This window comes from Mustela lutreola, chromosome 8 (assembly GCF_030435805.1).
Source record: "Mustela lutreola isolate mMusLut2 chromosome 8, mMusLut2.pri, whole genome shotgun sequence".
Lineage (NCBI taxonomy): Eukaryota > Metazoa > Chordata > Mammalia > Carnivora > Mustelidae > Mustela > Mustela lutreola.
This window is the reverse complement of record NC_081297.1, coordinates 66,076,342-66,092,716: the sequence shown is the minus strand read 5'-3', so window position 1 is coordinate 66,092,716 and position 16,375 is coordinate 66,076,342. Positions and strand designations below refer to the sequence as shown.

Sequence of the window (16,375 nt, the reverse complement as noted above, 5' to 3'; positions counted from 1 at the left end):
GCCTACTTGTAATGTCTGTGTGTGTGTGTGTGTGTGTGTGTGTGTGTGTGTGTGTCAAATAAATAAATAAAATCTTTTAAAAAATGTATGCCTAGTATCCATTCCTTTATGTCTGCAAGTCAACATCATATGATGCACTTTAACAGCAAGGCTTGCCGGTTACTTTAAGACCTACAGACACCCCCTTCTAGCACTACCACTATTATTACTCTTGTGTGTCTTCTTAGAAAGTATTGATCTAGCAATAACTCTTCCTTCACAATGCCTCTCCACCAAACTAAAATCAAGACCTTGTACTCTAATAATTACCAGCTTTTTCTAGCCATATATATCCCCTATTAGTTCCATTTCTCGGGAGAACCCCACTAATACAAGACGCTTGATGATCACTGATCACACAGATAATAGATCAAATTCAATATAATTGGGGGTTTAGATCTGATGGTTTCTTGCAGACACAAAGATCTCATGAACTTGAGTTCTAGTGGTCTCCTATCCAACCAATAGTTTACTGAATGCAGATGTCAGGAGATCGTCAATTTCTCCAAACTCAGTGGTGCTCATCAAGGGTCCCCCATTAGCCTAAGCAGTAAAATACTTTCAACCAAGCACAGATAATGAACAAAGTTCAGCAAAACACAGGGACAAGCCCCTCTAGAGACATTCCAACAAAAGCATGAAGCTTGACAATCATACTCCCTTCTCCTACCAACTACCATTTCCCTCCTGTACACGTTTGCCCAAAACCAGGAGCCACCCCCACCAAAATGAGACTTTATTCCCGATATTTTTCTTGGTTACAGTCCCTTCCCTAAGGTTCACACTGGTTGGACCAGTTTGGGGAACTAACCTTGGACAACCATGTCCTTCCTGGAACAGATGCCAGCATTATTGCCCAATCAGAGACACCTTTGTGCCCAGAAGGTATAAGAGACAACAGCCCCCTGGGCATAGCAGACTTGAGCCCCACCAGCTGCAGAAATGAGGTCTATTCTGATCATCACCCTTCTTAGTTGTTTCTGTGCAGTATATGAGGCTAAAATCTTCTCCAAGTGTAAGCTGGCCCACAAGCTAAAGACCAAGGGAATGGATGGCTACCATGGCTACAGCCTGGCAGACTGTGAGTGTGAATGTTCTTTCTGTCTCTGCCCGAAGAGACCTTCTTCCCCAGCCAAGAAGTCTCTCCCTTTTCACTTCCTGATTTATTCATTCGTCCGGGCTCTCTTCCACTCCCCGTCTGCTCTTCTTGTCTCTGCCTCCACGGCCTCATATCCCCTATCAGGATCTCCTTTCCTCTCTTTCCCCCAGGGATTATTTTATCTACAATAAATTTTCTTCTACTGTTCCCCCATGTCACCTTCCCAGCTGGCAACCTGGAATCCTTCCTTGGAAGCGCCACGATTCACCCAACCTGTCCCCGTCCTGCTCTCCTCACCTTTGCTTTCATCTGCGTCTTTTTCAGTCCCGATCTCTGCAGCACACTGGGTGCTGTCTCCCACGCTCTCTCCTGCCCTTCTGTCCACCAAAAAATAACCTACATCTGCTGCCTTTGTCTCAAGTTTGTTCTATGTCACGAGGGAGTTGGATGGGGACTGTGAGAACAGAAGGCGAGGCGGTGAGTGACGAGGTGCAAGAAGGACCGAGAGTCTCTGTCACCGTCTCATTAGTAAGAACACATGAAGCTATTTCAGGTTCCTTTGAATATCTTCATTTCTCTTCATGCCAAATATACTTTCTTGTCACCAACCCCCCAAGGGTGGCTTTTGGGGGCTTCCTTTCTAGGATCCTCCTCCATTACTTCTCCACCTCCTCTCTTCCATATACTTTGGGATATAAGGCTGCATGAATATACAAGACAGGAGTTGGCTATTCAGCTGGGAGATGAGGCTGGAAAGGTAGACTTGGGAGACAGATGGCAACTGATGGATTGATTATTGGCCGTTCCAAATGCATTTATTTAACAATTGTGATTGCACACTTACCACGGGCTAATTATTGCTGGGGACAAGGAACACACAAGGATCATCAATCTCATAGTCTTTGTTTCCATCTCAAGGGACTTTCCAGCAGTTCTAGTATAGCACGAGTTGTGTCTCGTTGTGAAACAATCCCCCTTGTCTACACACACATTTTGCTCTCTCTGACACAGGGGTCTGCATGGCTCAATATGAGAGTAACTTCAACACCCGGGCCTTTAATGGGAAAAATGCCAATGGCAGTAGTGACTATGGGCTCTTCCAGCTGAACAGCAAGTGGTGGTGCAAAAACAGCCATCATTCCTCAGCAAATGCCTGCAACATCATGTGCAGCAGTAAGGACGACCCCCTCTGAGGGCTGGGTAAATAAAGTAGGGCAGGTAAAGAAGGTACGAAATTGAACGCTCTACTCCCTGCACTGGAGAAGCCCAGGACAGGGAATAAGGGGGCCCCGGACAGTCCTTGCATCTAAAACGGGATTCCACAGAGCCCCTCCTGCCAAAAAGGAGGAAGCAAGACACATTGACCCCTGATTGAACTTCATCTTCATGGGTCCCCATCCCTCAAGCCACGTTATTCAGTCCTTGTCCACACACCCCCACGCGGCACTCTGGACACGCTAAGTGGTCTCCTGAGAACAGAGGCTCTCCCTTGTCCATTCGGTCCTGGATGCCCTCCGCAGACAGCCATGTCAGAGGCAGACTCAAAGTAAGGCAAGAAAACCCAGGCACGTGGGAGGCAAACCCCCAAGAGGGCTCCAGAGATAGAGGGCTTCTGAGTCAGGCTCCGTTTCCTCTGGAAATTCCCCCACCAAAAAAAAAAAAAAAAAAAAAAAAAGGATTGATTAATGAAAAAGGAAAAGGGATTTTTCCCTCCCCACTCAGCCCCTTTTCCTTCCAGAGTTTCTGGATGACAACATCAATGATGACATTGTCTGTGCCAAGAGGGTTGTGAGAGATCCTAAGGGGATGTCCGCCTGGTAAGTAGAGCGTGAAGTGCAGAGACCAGCCCCTCTGCCAGACATGGACCCAGTCAGTATTTGGGATGCTGGTAGAATCAGCAGCATCTCTGCTGTAGGATTCTCCCTGGGCTTTGTCGGAATCAGAGCTTGTTCAGACATAAAGGGAGGCAGAGTAATATGGTGCCATGCTCACCCCAAGCATCCTGGCAGCACCGACTCCCACGTCCCCAGTCAGGCAAACCCTGCCTGTCTGATACTCTCCCACAGCATCAACAGACTGCAGCCAGCAGACCCTACATTCCTTCTCAGCTGAACCCCTGTAGACTCCTACCCCTGCCTCGGATTTATGCTGTGTTTCTCTGTTCTTAGGATGGCCTGGGTAAAACACTGCAAGGGCAAGGATTTGTCCAAATACCTGGCCAGCTGTAAGCTGTAAGATGGCAATGGAATATGGCTCCTGGAGAAGATGGCCCTGGAGGCAAGGTAGTTCTTCAAGGTTCTTGGAAGTTCTGAATTTTCTCTGCTCTCTGCCTCCAAAATAAAAGTTACTCAATTTCAGCTGTCTCAAGTATCATGTTTAAGGGCTGGGTTATGACAGAGACTTGCTTCCTGCTATAGACAGCTGGAGGTCCTGTTCCCTCCAAGCCCATCCCCAAAGTTCCCCCATCTCCTCTGGAAAGATGAGGAAAATCCTTTACTGAAAACTGCTGGAGGCTGAAATTGACAGATGAATACAGCATTCCAGATATGAGCTCTTATGAAATTCATTTATAACGGTGGCTAATATTATTCTCCATCACCAGGAAGGAGAGTGTAAGATACAAGAGAAGAGAACTGTGGGAGAGATGTGGTTTGGACATAGAGAAGGAAAGGCAGAATCAGGATGATTATGTTAAGCTGCCACAACGGAGTCCCCAAAATACGGTGTTCTCACAAAGTGGTCCACGGTGGGTAGACAGGCTCCTTTGTCCCACATAGACATTCAGAAATTCAGATTCTTTCCATTATGCATCTCTATCATCCACTAAAGCATTACTACTAAAAGCCTGGTCCACAAACTGGCAGCACCAGCAACATCTGGATACTTGTTAGAAATGTAAATTACTGGGGCTCCTGGGTGGCTTAGTCATCGGGCATCTGCCTTTGGCTCAGGTCATGATCTCAGGGTCCTGGGATTGAGCCCCACATCAGGCTCCCTGCTCAGCCGGAAGCCTGCTTCTCCCTCTCCCACTCCCCCTTGCTTGTGTTCTCTCTCTGTGTCAAATAAATTAATTTTTTTAAAAAGAAGAAATGCAAATTTGGGGACTCTTGGAGACCTACTGAATCCTTGTTTTAATTTCTGTTTTCATGAGCTCTCCAAGTGATTCTTATGCATTAAAAAAGAAACTGAGAAGCACTGCCCTAAGGTGTTATCCTACATGGACAATGTTAGCTTGGAGGCACTCCTTGCTCTAAATTGGGGGCATGTAGGGCTTCTGAATGGCTCAGTCGAGGTTAAGCATCTGCCTTGGGCTCAAGTCATGATCCCGGGGTCCTGCAACCAAGCCCCACATCATGTTCTCTGCTCAACGGGGAGCCTGCTTCTCCCTCTGCCCCACTCTCTGCTTGTGGTTTCTCTCTCTCAAATAAAGAAAATCTTAACGGCATGAAGGGAAGTAAGTTTGGAGAAACACACATGCAATGTTTCAAGGTCCAGGCCTGGAAGAGACACACTTCCATTAATACTCCAGAGACAGAATTTAATCGCAAGCCATTCCTGGCTGCAAGGGGGCCGGGAGATATGGTACCAGCGGGGCACCCCAGGTCCTGGTAGCAGAGCTAGTATTACCAGAAAAGGGGCAAATGGATTTGGATGGACAACTAGTAGTTTCTGCCCCAGTAATTAATAATTCATTTAATAAAGTAAATCATAATCATATTCCTAAGGTGTAAATGTTTCCAGATAACAGTATTTTTGTCTCCCACCATCCCTTTAAATTTATTCTGTGGGGTATGTTCTTCTCCTGCCTCTGGATTAAAAACTCAGGCATGACTTTCCTGATCACCATTAAGTAATGAGACCATACCAACTCTGTCCAAGAATTCCTTCTCCTCTCTCCGGCTCTTTTCTATGCATCTCCAACATGTTTTATAGACTGACAAGCAGAAGATTAACTAAAGATGCAAAATATATTCTCCATAATCTCCTTTTTTGTTTTTTAAAGATTTTTATTTATTTATTTGACAGAGAGAGAGATCACAAGTAGGCAGAGAGGCAGGCAGAGAGAGAGTGGGAAACAGGCTCCCGGCTGAGCAGAGAGCCCGATGTGGGGCTCAATCCCAGAACCGTGAGACCATGACCTGAGCCAAAGGCAGAGACTTTAACCCACTGAGCCACCCAGGTGCCCCCAATCTCCTTTTTAAATAATTATGGTCTCACATTTCATTCTGAACTGTGATCTCTATTGTCTTGAAGCCTCAGCAGAACCTAAACAAAAAAGTTTCCCCCTTAACCTCCTGATACAATAAGTTTACACAGCTGGCAGAGGACTTTCGGAAACCAGATCACCACTGAGCACTCTGTGTGTTACAGAAAGACATTGATGACCGCTATACTGCCCTGCTGTTCCTGCAGCCACCAGCGTCCAGGCAGCTAGCTCTCCGACTGGATCCCACTCTCTTGCGGCTGCTGCTCCAGCAGCTGGCGGGATCCCTCTCATCTGGTTGCCATCACCATGGCTTAGCTCCAGCTGAAGGTTCCCAGGTAGGAGAAGAAAGCAGTGGAGGGACAGCGGGGTAAGTAACAAGGAAATAGAGGCCAGCTTGTATTCTGGTACAGGACCACACAGCTCTTTATCAGGGCTAGTTCTAATTCTCCCCCAGTTTTTCTGGAGGAAGTTCTCTGCACCTCCACTCTCCCGGAGACAGCAAGGTGGATTCTCACAACCATCCAAGAACCCTGCCCCTTTCTGTGCTAGAGGGAGTTATTATTCCTTGTTCCTTACTGCGCACCGCCCCCCCCCGGCCCCCCAACCCCGTCATGGATCTTCCGGAGCACTACAATGGACAGATCCCCTACACATAGATGTTGAACTTGGACATGTGGTTTGCTTTGTCAACGGAATGTTAGCATATGTGACACAAATAGAAACAGAAAATGTGGCTGCATGGCTTCCTTTGGCCTCTTGTGCTCCTGTGATAGCCAGGCAATCACGCCTCAGGTACTCACGGTTCCCAACGCCCTCCCCACAAGCTGGGCCTCAGAATGAAACATGTGGAACAGACTTGAACCCGGTCCAAATCCTGGCTCCTAAAGTAGAGTCCCTTCCCCCCTCCAACCAGTCAAAAACCCACCAAACCCCGAAGCAGGAAAAAAAATGTTATAAGCCAATGAGTTTTGAGGTGGTTTATGACACAAGAAAAAAAAAAAATTGACTGGGGTGCCTGGGTGGCTCGGTCCGTTAAGTGTCAGCCTTCAGCTTGGGTCACGATCTCGGGGATCCCCGAGTTGGGCTTCCTGCTCATCGGGGAATGTGCTTTTCCCTCTCCTTCTGTGATCTCTTTCTCTTTCTCTTTCTCTCAAATAAATAAATAAATAAGATCTTTAAAAAAAAAAAAAACTTACTAATACCCTTCCCCATTCCTGTGTCTTCTCAGAGTTGTCCCCCTTACATGACCACCACAAATCCTATCACCACTTGGATTCCTCTCCCCACTGGCAAGACTCTTCACTGTGAGGGAGCAGATGCTGTACCTCCCTTGATGAATTTGCATTACATTTAGCTTGAATATGTTTACTGAGCCTTTACTTAGTGGTTAATTGCCCTGAAAGAAGATTTATATGAGGGTCTTGCCCTTTATGATATTACAAACCCAGGGAGAGACTCTAAAGTCCCCAGAATAATCCAACCAGTAACTAATTTAAGTGGGTCCTTAATCAAAATCTAATATAGCTCTTTTCCTCTCCCCACATAAACCAAGGAAGGGAATGTAGACTTAGATTATTTAAGTGTTGTTTAGGCATTTATGAAATAAAAGATTTGGGGGGGCACTTCTCTAAACTGATATTTGGGTGCAAGATATTTTTACTCACCCCTGAAAATGCAAAATTATTCTTTTTAATTCTATAAAAATCAACTAAAGAACGGCTGAGGCAATGTAAAGAAAAACAAAACCAGCATCAGATCATGATCTCGGGGGTCCTGGGATCAAGCCCAGCGGGGTTGATCTCGGGGGTCCCTCTCCCTCTGCCACTCCCCCTACTTGTGCTCTCTCTCAAATAAATAAGTAAAATCTTTAAAATAAAATAAAATAAAATAAAGCTGTCTAAAAAAATAAAACTGGGTCAACCGCAAGTATGATAATAAGATATAAATCTCAAAACTGCGCTCTATCTAAAAGGAAAGACTAAAGTAAGACTTCAGAGTCAATACCCTACACAACTTGGCACCATTCATTACAGGAATACACACTTGTAGAGGGCACCACATGACACGCTCTTATTTATGAGTCTATCTGGATTCTTAACACCAGCTCTGACCTAATTACTTGGTGTTATGGATTGAATTGTGGCCCCCAAGAAAGAAGGCCTAATGGCCGGTACCTTGGAATGTGAATTTATTAGGAAATAGGGTCATTGCAGGTGTAAGCAGTGGAAGTAGGGTGGGTCCCTAACCCTACATGACTGGTGTCCTTATAAGACGACAGCCATGTGAAGACAGGGAAATGACATGTGATGAAGACAGATTGGAGATAGGAAACTGCAAGTCAAAGAATGCCCCACATCGCTGGCAAACCACTGGAAACTAGGAAGAGGCGAGGAAAGAGTTTTCCCCAACAGATTTTGGAAGGAGCGTGATGCTGCCAATGCCTTTTGATTTCAGACTTTTGGCTTCGGGAACTGAGAGAATACATTTCTGCCCCTGTGTTAGTGGGGGAGGTGAGAGAACATATTGCCTTAAGAATGCCCTTCTGCCTGCATCTGACCCTTTCCCGCAACGATCTAGGATGTCTTTCGGCCTGTTCCACTCCTCACTCCTAAATTACAGGATATTTCTCCTCCTGTCAAGCTCTCTTTGTCAGCATTCATTGGGATCAGCTATCCACGGTAGATTGTAGAACTGGAGGAACTACTAGTGCTGTTACTAGTACAACCTTCACCGGCTTACACTACCTTAGTGCTTCTATGTGCCAGGCCTGTTTATAGCCTCATCTTCATTTCACAGAGACAGGCCTGTCTCGGGTCCTCTGCCACACTCGGGCACCGGCTGGAGTGAGCTGTGGGAATCGTGACTTGGTGTGAACATGGTGCTGTGGCCGGGAGGAGAAAGAAGTAGCTGAGAGCACTGAACTACAGAGTTTGTGCTGCTCAGGTTAGCACCTGCCCTCAACGGGATCCCTGACACCGAACAGCAGATCTCAGGTGAGAAGAAGCTGTCATCAAGTGGAACCAATAGAGAAAAGGATTGGAGTTTTAAGACTTAATGCTCTGGGGCACCTGGGGGGCTCAGTCGGTTAAGAATCTACCTTCAGAGGCACCTGGGTGGCTCAGTGGGTTAAGCCTCTGCCTTAGGCTCAGGTCATGATCTCAGGGTGCTGGGATTGAGCCCCACATCGGGCCCTCTGCTCAGCAGGGAGCCTGCTTCTCCCTCTCTTTGCCTGCCTCTCTGCCTACTTGTGATCTCTGTCTTTCAAATAAATAAACAAGATCTTTAAAAAAAAAAAAAAAAAAAAAAAAAGAATCTACCTTCAGCTCAGGTCATGATCCTAGGGACCCAGGATTGAGCCCCACATTAGACTCCCTGCTCAGTGGATAGTCTGCTTCTCCGTCTAAACCCCCTCACCCCACACTCCTGCTCTCTTTCACTCTTTCTCTGAAATAAATAAATAAAATCTTGAGTGGTGGGGGGAAAGACTCACTGTTCTGGAGTGAGGGTGTGAGAAGAGATGGGAACCAATTCCCTCTCACATTACATGATAAGCACAAAAAGAACAGGAGCTATCTAGCTATCTGAGTGTCCCAAGAGCCTAGCACAATACCCAGAACATTAGTAGGTGTTCAGTAAAGGTCGTAGGTTCTAGGTTCTAGGTTCTAGGTTACTTACCAATTAATGCTTAGATACAAAAGGAAGTGAGAAGCAGGTGGTAGAGTAAAAGTGTGAGGGGAAGAAAATAAAGTCATGAATAGTACATATATATGCTTTAGGTAGTACTGGAAACGAAATGAGGTACGCCCACCAAGACCTATACGTGGGGGTATGAGTGACCTTGAAGAATTTAACCAAAAAAAACAGATCCATAATGGACCACAGATGACAGACGTAAAGTTACTTTAAAAATATATAATGGCCCTGGGATGCCTGGACGGCTCAGTGGGTTAAAGCCTCTGCCTTCAGCTCAGGTCATGATCCCAGGGTCCTGGGATGGAGACTGCACTGGGCTCTCTGCTCAGCAGGGAGCCTCCTCCGCCCTGCCCTCTGCCTGCCTCTCTCCCTACTGTGATCTCTGTCTAAATAAAAAAAAATCTTGGGACGCCTGGGTGGCTCAGTGGGTTAAGCCGCTGCCTTCGGCTCAGGTCATGATCTCAGGGTCCTGGGATTGAGTCCCACATCGGGCTCTCTGCTCAGCAGGGGGCCTGCTTCCCTTCCTCTCTCTCTGCCTGCCTCTCTGCCTGCCTACTTGTGATTTCTCTCTGTCAAATAAATAAATAAAATCTTAAAAAAAAAAAAAAATCTTAAAATATATATATACAAAATGTCCCAGGCCAGGGTTGACAAACATTTATTGACAATATTAACACTTTGTGTTTGTTTTTGACAACCTTAACATGACCTTTTGGAGTCTAGGATAAGGCAGATAAGAGATCATCTCACATGCAAAATATTAGGGTATTATATTGCTGCTGGACACCATGGAAAATAATACATGGTCCAAAGTACCCATTTTTAACACACATTAGTTGCATAAAATCCCATTCCCATTATATCATTTCAACCCTGTCCTGTCACCATGACATCCATGGGACAAAGCCTGACACTGCAAGCTTCACACCTCATTCACAGTCAATTGGCGAAGTTCTTCCCTATTTCTTGCAATCTCTGGGCATCTGAAAATCTTCTGCTCCACATCTTGGCACGTAAAAATTCCCTCCAGGCCCATCATCATCAAATCAAAAGAATACCGTAAGGCTGAGGCATGAATGAAGGAAAGATGAGGGGATGAGTGTTCTAAAACAAAGAAATACAGGTTGCTATTAGGTCCAATCTTTAAGAGATAATGCAAATATATACACTTACATTTTTAAAATGGAATATTAAACTATAAAATTTATATGTGATTATGTATGAGTGAAGAGGAGATAGACAAGAAAGGCAAGGTATATGCTTTTTTAAAAATATGCTTTGGGGACGCCTGGGTGGCTCAGTTGGTTAAGCTTCTGCCTTCGGCTCAGGTCATGATCTCAGGATCCTGGGATCAAGCCCCTTGGACTCCCTGCTTAGCGGGGAGCCTGCTTCTCCCTTTGCCTGCCACTCTCCCTGCTTGTGCTCTCTCAACTCTCTCAGTCAAATAAATAAATAAAATCTTTCTTAAAAAAAAACAATAGGGCGCCTGGGTGGCTCAGTGGGTTAAGCCGCTGCCTTCGGCTCAGGTCATGATCTCAGGGTCCTGGGATCGAGTCCCGCATCGGGCTCTCTGCTCAGCAGGGAGCCTGCTTCCTCCTCTCCCTGCCTGCCTCTCTGCTTACTTGTAATTTCTCTCTGTCAAATAAATAAATAAAATCTTTAAAAAAAAAAAAACAATAAACATAAGCTTTGTTTTATAATTTTGACTGTGGAATCATATAACATTTTATATAATTATAAAATAACTAATTTAAACAAGCCCTAAAAATATAAAGACACATTTATCCATCTGGCAAAATAATCACCCAAGAAGGAACTATTCCAAAGTGACTTTAAAATATTGTAATTTTACTGAAATCCCTGGTGGGATCTACCCTAAGGGCAAAAGATCTGCAAAAATGTCTTCACTATTTTCACTGACCATATTCTGGTGATGGTGTTGATATTATTTTTCTCAAATTTTTATGTTTACAAAAAATAAAAAAAGCAAATGTGCCGTTAGGTCATATTCCAACTCTATCATCCTTGGTGTCATTGAGAACTGAAACAGCCAACATGAGTTGGGGGGAAATGTAAAAACGTAAGATAGAAGAGGTTAAGTTAAAACTGTTTAATCCTGAATTTGAATTAGAAGTGTCATTATGAAACCATGAGGCATTGTCTCCTTTTGAAAACAGAGAAAAAGAATTATTTCCTAATTCTGTCTAGAAACAATGACCAGTCTAGTAGCTATGGGTATCCCTGGCACTCAGATTGTGAAACACCATGTCCCATTAAAAAAGAACCACAGCCCCCGTAGAAATTGGTTATTCTAGGTCTGGAGCTGGAAATAAATGAGATAAGGCTAAAACATCTTAGCATATGAACAGCAAAGAAACAATCAAAGACTCAGAAGTCAATTTAAAGAACATCCTTCTGGGCAAAGACCCTTTTAGTATTATAATAAGGTTTTTAACCATAATGAAATAAAACACATTGAAAATGCTTAAATCCTTAAGTTTGTAATGGTAATTTTTAAAACCCTACTTGATTTCTCTTAGAGGCTACTAGTGAACCAACTCATTATTAAAAATAGTAAGTGGAGAAAAAGAAGTAAACGTTTATCCTGCCTTTCCTATGCAAACCGTACCACTGGGTAAACAGATAGTAGATAAGAAGAAATTTCTCTTTGTAGAAGTTTCCCAGATAATGAATGAAGAAGAAATGAAGGTAAAATATCACCATTTTTAAACTCCTAATGAATCAATTGATCTAGGCATTGAGCTTCAAAATGCTGCTATCATCACAAAAAAGAGAGACACCCAGACATCATGTGCCCCCCTGATGGAAGAACACAACACAATCTCTGAAGCAGACTTCCCAAAATCATGAACTGAAATCTGATTAAGCCTCTGGACTCAACTGTTGATTTGCAGACATACAGATGACAGAATAACAGGTTAAACTGCACTGTGGAGACACAATTGACTAAATCCAGACTGAACTCTCTATAAGACAAACCACCTGTTTTCTTGCACAATAACAACAAAATCAGGAGAAGAAAAAAGGAATAATGGAGTAAATGAGGCTTATAAGACATATCAACTAATTATAACACATACACTTTATATGGATTTTAAATAATCACCCTATGAACACAACACACATACACACAGCCCAGAGATTCTCACAGAGGACAGACAGGCATCTTAAACCTTATGAGGAACCCTCCTCCCCCTACTCCATGGGGATAGTGGAGATGAACTGATAACCTCTGAAGGAGTAACAGCAATACAAACCAGAACATAGTCCTGAAATCAAACAATTACCAAGCCTATAATCCAATAGTCAGCAAAATTTCCTACAAGAATGAAGTCAAAAGAAAAATTCATCCCCAAATGGAAATGGTCTAAATGTTTCAGTTAAAAGACAACTATTTTTTAAAAAGATAATTATTGAGTAGTTAAAAAAATAAAAAACAACTATATGCTGTTTATAAGACTAACACTGAAAATGAAAATACAGAGAAGTTTAATCTAAAATGATGGTAGGGATCCTAGGCTTATCATGGGGATCACTTCATAATATATGAAAATATCAAATCACTATGATATGCATCTGAAATTAATAGGATATTGTATGTTGATTATACTGCAATTAAAAATAAAATGATAAAAAAGACACACCTAAACAATAACTGAAAGAAAACATTATATATATATTAATATCAGACAAAATATACTTTAAGGCAAAACATTATTAGATATAAAAATAATAGATTTGAAGCAGAAAGAAAGTAGAAGGAAATAAGAAAGATAAAAGCACAATCAATAAAATAGAAAAAAATCCAAAAGAAAAGAACAAGTTAACCAAAAGTTCGTTTTAGGAAAGACAAAGGAAATCGATAAACATCAGGGAGACTAAGACAAAAATGAAGAATGCACTGATAAATAATAGGAAGAGAAACAAGAGAATCACTAAATATGATTCAGTCTTCAAATAGGTAAGATTTTATTGCAAACAACTTTGCAATAAATATGAAGATTTTATGAAATGGGTAAATTCTTAGAAAAAGTATAATTTACCAAAACTGACACAAGAAAAAACAGTAGATTTAACAATCATTTACCATTAAATAAATTGAATCAAATAAGTATCATCCACGAAAAGCAATGGTAACAACAATGGAAAAAATTCTGTGAGTTGACAGAAGTCCAATTCATTTTATGAGAGCAATAAAACCATGACAGTAAACAAGGAAGGAAAATTACTGGCCAATATCACTTATAAACCCAGATGCAAAAATACCAATACATATGAAAATTAAATCTAGAAATATATGAGTAATAAATTATGACCAGTTGGTTTTATACAAGGAACAATGTGTTTAAAACTAGAAATAAATCTATGTGTTTCAACATATTAAAGAAGAAAATCATAATCATAATCATCTCAATAGATGGAGAATTTTTCTAATAAAACTCAGTATCAATGTGATTTGTTTTCACTTAGCCAACCAGAAATAGAAAGGAAATCAATTATTCTGGCACTAACTACAAAAGAAATGCTCAGCAAACTTTTTATTTTTATTTTTTCTTTAATTATTAAGTAACCTCTACACCCAACAGGGGGTTGGAACTTAAAATCCCAAGATGGAGAGCTGCACACTCTACCAACTGAGCCAACCAGGTGCCCCAAACTTCTAAAATCCAGGTCCTTCTGAATTCAAACCCCATTCATTTGGCCACATTTTAATGCTTTCTTTTCAAATAAGCCCAAGAAGTTGAATATGGCTGGAAAGTAGCACATGAGAGAAAGAACATTCTTTGAGACAACGGTCATTAGATAATTAAGGTCAGATCATGAAGGGTCTTAGATGCCATGCTAAAGAGGTTGTTTGTGTGTTTTCCTGAAAACAGTGAGGGGACACTGAAGGTGAAAGGTTGGCATAAGCAGTAGAATGACCAAATAAAGCTTCTTTAAAAGAATCGTTCTGGCTGCAGTATAAATTTAGAAAGGGTAAAACTTAAAGCTCGGAGATGAGTTTTCAAGAGAGAGAACAAGGGGTTGCAAGTTCCAGACCTGTAAGAGCCAGACATGAGTGAAATGGGCCAGTTCTAAGACAACAGGAGAGGTGAGAACTGTAGAAAATGAAAAGCACAGGTCACTATAAAAACCCACAATTCAGCTCCTGTCAATTGTTTTCATGCAAGAATATTGCCCAGGAAAGAATAAATATTGTGAAAATGTCTATGCTACCTAAAGCAATCTACACATTTAATGCAATTCCTATCAAAGTACCATCCATCTTTTTCAAAGAAATGGAACAAATAATTCTAAAATTTGTATGGAACCAGAAAAGACCTCGAATAGCCAAAGGGATATTGAAAAAGAAAGCCAAAGTTGGTGGCATCACAATTCCGGACTTCAAGCTCTATTACAAAGCTGTTATCATCAAGACAGCATGGTACTGGCACAAAAACAGACACATAGATCAATGGAACAGAATAGAGAGCCCAGAAATAGACCCTCAACTCTATGGTCAACTAATCTTCGACAAAGCAGGAAAGAATGTCCAATGGAAAAAAGACAGCCTCTTCAATAAATGGTGTTGGGAAAATTGGACAGCCACATGCAGAAAAATGAAATTGGACCATTTCCTTACACCACACACAAAAATAGACTCAAAATGGATGAAGGACCTCAATGTGAGAAAGGAATCCATCAAAATCCTTGAGGAGAACACAGGCAGCAACCTCTTCGACCTCAGCCGCAGCAACATCTTCCTAGGAACATCGCCAAAGGCAAGGGAAGCAAGGGCAAAAATGAACTATTGGGATTTCATCAAGATCAAAAGCTTTTGCACAGCAAAGGAAACAGTTAACAAAATCAAGACAACTGACAGAATGGGAGAAGATATTTGCAAACGACATATCAGATAAAGGACTAGTGTCCAAAATCTATAAAGAACTTAGCAAACTCAACACCCAAAGAACAAATAATCCAATCAAGAAATGGGCAGAGGACATGAACAGACATTTCTGCAAAGAAGACATCTAGATGGCCAACGGACACATGAAAAAGTGCTCCATATCACTCGGCATCAGGGAAATACAAATCAAAACCACAATGAGATATCACCTCACACCAGTCAGAATGGCTAAAATCAACAAGTCAGGAAATGACAGATGCTGGCAAGGATGCGGAGAAAGGGGAACCCTCCTACACTGTTGGTGGGTATGCAAGCTGGTGCAGCCACTCTGGAAAACAGCATGGAGGTTCCTCAAAATATTGAAAATAGAACTGCCCTATGACTCAGCAATTGCACTACTGGATATTTACCCTAAAGATACAAACGCAGTGATCCAAAGGGGCACGTGCACCCGAATGTTTATAGCAGCAATGTCCACAATAGCCAAACTATGGAAAGAACCTAGATGTCCATCAACAGATGAATGGATCAAGAAGATGTGGTATATATACACAATGGAATACTATGCAGCCATCAAAAGAAATGAAATCTTGCCATTTGTGACAACATGGATGGAACTAGAGCGTATCATGCTTAGCGAAATAAGTCAATCGGAGAAAGACAACTATCATATGATCTCCCTGATATGAGGAAGTGGTGATGCAACATGGGGGCTTAAGTGGATAGGAGAAGAATCAATGAAACAAGATGGGATTGGGAGGGAGACAAACCATAAGTGACTCTTAATCTTACAAAACAAACTGAGGGTTGCTGGGGGGAGGGGGGTTGGGAGAAGGGGGTGGGGTTATGGACATTGGGGAGGGTATGTGCTTTGGTGAGTGCTGATTCACAGACCTGTATCCCTGGGGATAAAAATACATGTGTATAAAAAAATAAAAAATTAAAAAAAAAAAAAAGAACATTGCCCAGGATTGCTAGATCTTCCAGTCAAGAAAATTTTAATGCATTTTTTTCATTTTCAAAATTGTGCCCCCCCCCCACACACACACAACCAAATATGGGCCAAATCTGATACAAAAGTCATCAGTTGCAACCTGTGGCTCAAAATAAGGTAACGTCAATAGAGAAGAAGAAAGAAACCCAAAGGATATTATGAAGAGAGAATTGTGATAGTTATCAATTGGGTGAGGGCAGAAGAGAGGGGTAAAAATGGATGACTTCCAGATCTCCAGTTTGGTCACTGGGTGGATGGTTTGTCATTCGCTAAGCCACGAAACACAGGTAGAAGAGGTTTAAGGGACATTCAGATAGCTAATCAGCAGAAGGATTAGAAGACTGGGAAAACAGAAGCCTTTTTATATGCCTCAGTTCTTTCCCACCACCACTCCCATTGCTACATCTTCAGCTCAGCTGCATCAGTGATACC

General features: G+C 42.4%; 1 protein-coding gene across 1 annotated transcript; it reads left to right on the top strand.

The window, feature by feature from the left end:
* Positions 1-923: 923 nt before the first annotated feature.
* LOC131837932 (lysozyme C, milk isozyme) lies at positions 924-3,495 on the top strand. The gene is made up of 4 exons (XM_059183591.1): positions 924-1,120; positions 2,150-2,311; positions 2,877-2,955; positions 3,307-3,495. Exons 1-4 carry the CDS (start codon positions 982-984, stop codon positions 3,371-3,373), a joined length of 447 nt encoding a protein of 148 aa, XP_059039574.1. The 5' UTR covers positions 924-981; the 3' UTR covers positions 3,374-3,495.
* The last annotated feature ends 12,880 nt before the right edge of the window (positions 3,496-16,375 follow it).